The 5,024-nt window shown below is 40.4% G+C and overlaps 1 protein-coding gene across 1 annotated transcript; it reads left to right on the plus strand.

Moving 5' to 3' along the window:
• Positions 1 to 3,343: 3,343 nt before the first annotated feature.
• Positions 3,344 to 4,726, plus strand: dio3a (iodothyronine deiodinase 3a). Its single transcript, XM_030718749.1, has one exon. It carries the CDS (start codon positions 3,403 to 3,405, stop codon positions 4,186 to 4,188), a length of 786 nt encoding a protein of 261 aa, XP_030574609.1. The 5' UTR covers positions 3,344 to 3,402; the 3' UTR covers positions 4,189 to 4,726.
• The last annotated feature ends 298 nt before the right edge of the window (positions 4,727 to 5,024 follow it).

The raw sequence follows: 5,024 nt of genomic DNA on the forward strand, positions 1-5,024 counted from the left end.
TGAGAGGCTTCATATCTGCTTTATGTCTGAAGTGGGTGACCAACACTATTTGGAAAAGTTATGCTGCAGTGTTTCTTGCAGCAAAAAGGAGCTAAAGAATATCCAAAAAAAAGAGAGAGAATAAACTTAACCCTTTAAAGACTGGGGCATGACTAAAGCAAGTTATCATATATTTTTGTCACTGGGACAGCTGCTCTCAAGCCTGCGTTTGTGTCGAATCAATTGTAAACAACTCCAGGTAGAACTTCCAGCCCACGTACTTTGGGCTTAATTCCAAATGCCCCCCCCCCCCAAAAAAAAAGATAATCAAACCAGAGAAGACCCAAAAGAAGACGTGATACTCCTAAAAGATCTAACCAATTTGTATTTTCATAACTGCTAGCTGTTTGCTTGTGTTATTTACAGTGGCTATTCATCTAGTGTCTTTCTTGGTTTAACTGAGCAGCCCAGTGTGTCAGCAATGCCTTACTTTCTGCCCCCGGCTGTTTGTTTAGAGTCTCTGTTTTGTTTTTATTATTGTTTATTGTTGTTTTTTTTAATCCATAATCTAGAACATTGTTGCGAGAAGCTGCCTTTAGCTCCGTATTATCCTTCCCTCTGCAAACAAGCTAGTGTCTTTGTTTTTTGTTAGGCATGTAGATTGTGTGCTTGTTTAGTTCGGTGGGTGGATTCTCACTGGTGTTTTATTGTTCTTCAGCTCCCTGATGAGAGCGACAATTTCTAAAATGTCTTTTAAAAGTTTCCGATACTTTCTTTTGAATGGTGTTCTTTATAATTTGTCTCTGAATTAGACTTCTTCTAAAGGTTTATTTTTGTGAAAGTTTGTAACCGCTGCGGTGAGAATGTTTGGAATGACTTTGGATGTATTGTTGAAGAAATCACCCAAAGTCCTGTTCCAGTGTTTGCTGTAATGGGGTGTTTATTGATATTCCGGTATACAGCTTAGAAACACAGACAGTGGGTCTGTGCAACACGTTGTAAGGTTGATGAGATCGAGATATCTGGCTAACAGATGACAACAACAACAGGGTGATGAAATCAAGGAGTCAAAACACTCGAGGGTAGGAAACTGTCTCCAATGCAGTGTTAGGCAGCTTACATTTGAAACGTGATAGTTTGCAGGTTCGTACTTACCAGTGTTTGGTGTTAGAAAGTCGTCATGTTACATTTTTCTGTACTAAAGTTCAGCAATCACATTACAGTTGCTGATCAAATAGTCGTGGAGTTGCTGTAGTTGATGTCTAGGTAACAAATTTTTAAAAACTGCCCTTTCCCTGCCAGGTTGTGTAACTGTCAATGAAGTTCAGTTCCTGTGGCGGGAGGAGAAAAATAGTAGAGCATCTGCAACATTTCAGTAGTAAAAACATGAGCATTACTGTCAGTTACATTGAAGAAAAGGACAAGAATGTGATGGCAACGTGCAAACATTGTTTCTAACATAGCATCAACTTTTTTCCAAGCATCTACAAAGACAATGTGCTAGCACAAAGCTAGTAGCAAAGAACCCAGAGCTGAGTGCATGCTGAGCTCATCCAAGCAGCCAAAGGTTGATTTTCAGCAGGTAACAAAAACAGTGATCAGCAGGTGGGCTTGTAGCTTTGTAGCCTCTATTTCTACCTTTTTTTCCCCTTTTTTTTTTGTTTGTTGTTTTTTTAAATCTATCACTGGGTCACAGGTGTGGAAACTTACACTGCTTAGAGCGATACAAATAGATTTAATAAGCAAACAAGAGGAGGTGCAAATTCCAAGAAGAGAACCACACCTTGTTTGAGACATATTCAAATATGAATTGAGTCTGTATGGAGATCATTGTAAAGTTTTTTTTCTTCTCCTTTAGCTGGAGGCAGGACATAGACAGACACTCTAAGCCAAAGTCTGATGAGCTGAACACAACCTAGCACTAAAACAGCATTAGCTGGTTGTACAGGCCACAGTGTAAGCCCTGTATGGATTCAACAGAGTACAAATGAAGCTTAAACTATCCCACTTGATGGTTCCCCTCCAGATTTGCTCACCAATGTGGTCTGAAAATATGCCAAGAGAAGGAGAGATACAAAGCAACAAGATGAATGCAATAACAGTCATATCCTCATATGTAAGAGGTCATCACTGGCAATCACTGAGCTTCATTTTTGTATCAATGTAATGAAATATTTTGAGTTTTCATTTGTTGTGTTTGTCCAAAGCAGCCATATCCATCTGATTTTCTCATGCACAGAAAGTTTATTTTCTTTTTCAGAAATGATATGTGTATCTTATACATAATAATTAAACTGTACATTTTCTAACATGTTGTCTTCTGATTATAAAGATTATAAAATGTGATATAGTTGAGGCTTCACACGGTCTGAAGTCTACATTGAACTAGGCCATTACTGGCTATCTGTGTTTAACAGACAGTGTGCACTTGGCCTGCAGAATGTTTGTGCATGTGGTTGATATTTCTTCTTTGTAATCAGACAATTTGCATAGAAATGGTGGAGACCTCAGTCCTTACGCCAAGTTTAAAAAATTGTTTTTGACAGACTCAAAAAAAACCACAAGCAAATGTACAGACATCTATATTCTGATTTTTCCTGAGATGTTTTGAGTAAGGTGCAGAGCACTGGTTCCTTTTTACTCAACAAACAGATGTGTGCACTTGAGCTCTGATGGAGGACAGGAAAAGGATTCCTCTGAGTCACCAGTACGACTGTGGGTCACAGACTCAGACTGGAGACAGGAGATGGCGGGGAGAGTTGATATTGCTGTCTAAAGTTTTTATGTTGTTTGTTTTTTTTTTTTTTGCTGAGAGTAATTTTAAATATAAGAGCTCACAATTCACAGCAGGAATGTATTAGTAGTTTGACTTAAAAAATTTCTGTATCTGACTTTGAGTTGAGAATTAGGAAAGCAAACGTTTTCTGTAAACGGTGCGTTTCTTTCCAAAACATCCGGACTCTTTTTTTTTTTTTAATGTCAGACGTTTAACTTTAGATTTTCAACTTGAGCTGATTTGTTTTTGTCAGAACTTTTCCTCAAATGTACTTTTTTGTCACGTGGCATTAATGATGTTCCATAGCGTCCCATTTTTCCCTCGGTCTTACCTAACTTTATACAGCCAGACCGGACTGGATTTTGCCATCAGTTTTAACATTCTGATGATTAAAAAATAAATATATGACAGACTGCACAAAACGCAGTGCTTTGGTGCACCCTTGGCTTTTGGCTGTGACTACAAGCTGCGGAATTGACAGAAGGTAATCCCCACCATGTGAGGCCTCGACCCCGGTTTGGAGGCGGGGTGTGATTCATTCAAATCTGCCGGTGCTATAAAAAGAGGGGAAGTTGCAAGTAACTCAACTTCAACCCACAAGATCGTGGCACAACGCAAGACCATCCGGGTTGTCATTTAAGGTGATAATGAATACTCTTAAAACTATTAAAAATGCAATAGTTTGTTTCGTCCTGCTGCCACGTTTTTTGGTGGCAGCTGTCATGTTTTGGCTGCTTGACTTTTTATGCATAAGAAAAAGAGTGTTCTTCAGGATGAAGGAGCAGGAGGGCGATGCCATTGATCCTCCTCTGTGCATATCGGACTCCAATCGTCTCTTCAGCCTCGAGTCCCTCAAAGCAGTCTGGCACGGACACAAGCTGGACTTTCTGAAAGCAGCGCATCTTGGGCAGGTAGCGCCCAACACCGAAGTTGTCCAGCTGGAGGATCAGCGGCGCAGCCGGATCCTCGACTACGCAAAGGAAAAGAGACCGCTTATCCTTAACTTTGGCAGCTGCACCTGACCACCGTTCATGGCACGTCTGAGAGCTTTCCAGGAGGTTGTGCAAGAGAATGCAGACATAGCAGACTCTGTAGTTGTGTACATCGAGGAAGCACACCCCTCCGACGGCTGGGTGAGCACGGACGCGCCATATCAGATCCCCAAACACCGGTGTCTGGAGGACAGGCTGAACGCTGCGCAGCTGATGCACCTGGAGGTGCCCGGCTGCCTGATCGTGGTCGACAGCATGGAAAACTCCTCCAACGCTGCATACGGAGCTTATTTTGACAGACTTTATATCCTGCAGGAGGGAAAGATAGTTTACCAGGGTGGCAGAGGACCTGAGGGGTATCGGATCTCAGAGCTCAGAGACTGGCTGGGGCGATACAGAGAAGGGCAGGAAAGATCCAATAATCTTGTTATACATGTGTAGATTAATTTTCACACTTTTAGAGCTGCTATTTCAAAAACAACATATGCTGTAATTTTTCATTTTTCAGTATTGTAACTCCCTTTAGATAGAGTTTCATTAATGGTTTGTGTATTTATTTTTTCATAAGGGATTGGTTAAAAGAAATGTGTTCAACATTTGTAGGGTGTCCTCCTTCCTTTAATATTGGACATCTATGCATCCTCTTAGGATCCACCTACAAAAGGTTAGTTTGTTTGGACTTTGTTACTGAACACAAGCACTTTGTGTATGTCTAATTCTCTCTTCTCTTTGTGGAAATGCGCCGGTGGGATTTTTCAGTCGGGACCTGGGGATGTGCGCATCACTCTGCTCATCAGTATTGTTATGAAGTTCGGTTTTTAAATGGGATAAATCCAGAGAACCGATATTGATGTTTTCCATACTGGTGATCATAGTGAAGGTGCTGCTCTCTGCCTTGCATGGCGCAAAGATTTTGTAAATGTTCCGTTTTATGGATGGTATTTTATTGTATTCAATAAATTCTTTGATTTACTCCTTATGGGCCTTTCCTTTTACTGTAAACAAAATGTTTAAAGTGGACATGCTGCATTATTGGTGCTTGTATGCAAGCTAGGGTTCTGGTATGTGCGTTTGTGTCGTTAGGTTTCGTTTTTACAATACAGCATGCTGTGTGTAGATTTAACTGTCTCTTAGAAGAGAAAGACAATAACAGAAATTGTGGTTAAACTGTTGATTTAAATCAGAAAAAGACTAATTTATTCTCTAAAATCAGCTATTTGATGCGAGCAATTTTGGTCTCTGCAAAAAGGCTGAAATACTACATTTGCAGTGGTCAA

Source organism: Archocentrus centrarchus, chromosome 22 (assembly GCF_007364275.1).
Source record: "Archocentrus centrarchus isolate MPI-CPG fArcCen1 chromosome 22, fArcCen1, whole genome shotgun sequence".
NCBI classification, from domain to species: domain Eukaryota; kingdom Metazoa; phylum Chordata; class Actinopteri; order Cichliformes; family Cichlidae; genus Archocentrus; species Archocentrus centrarchus.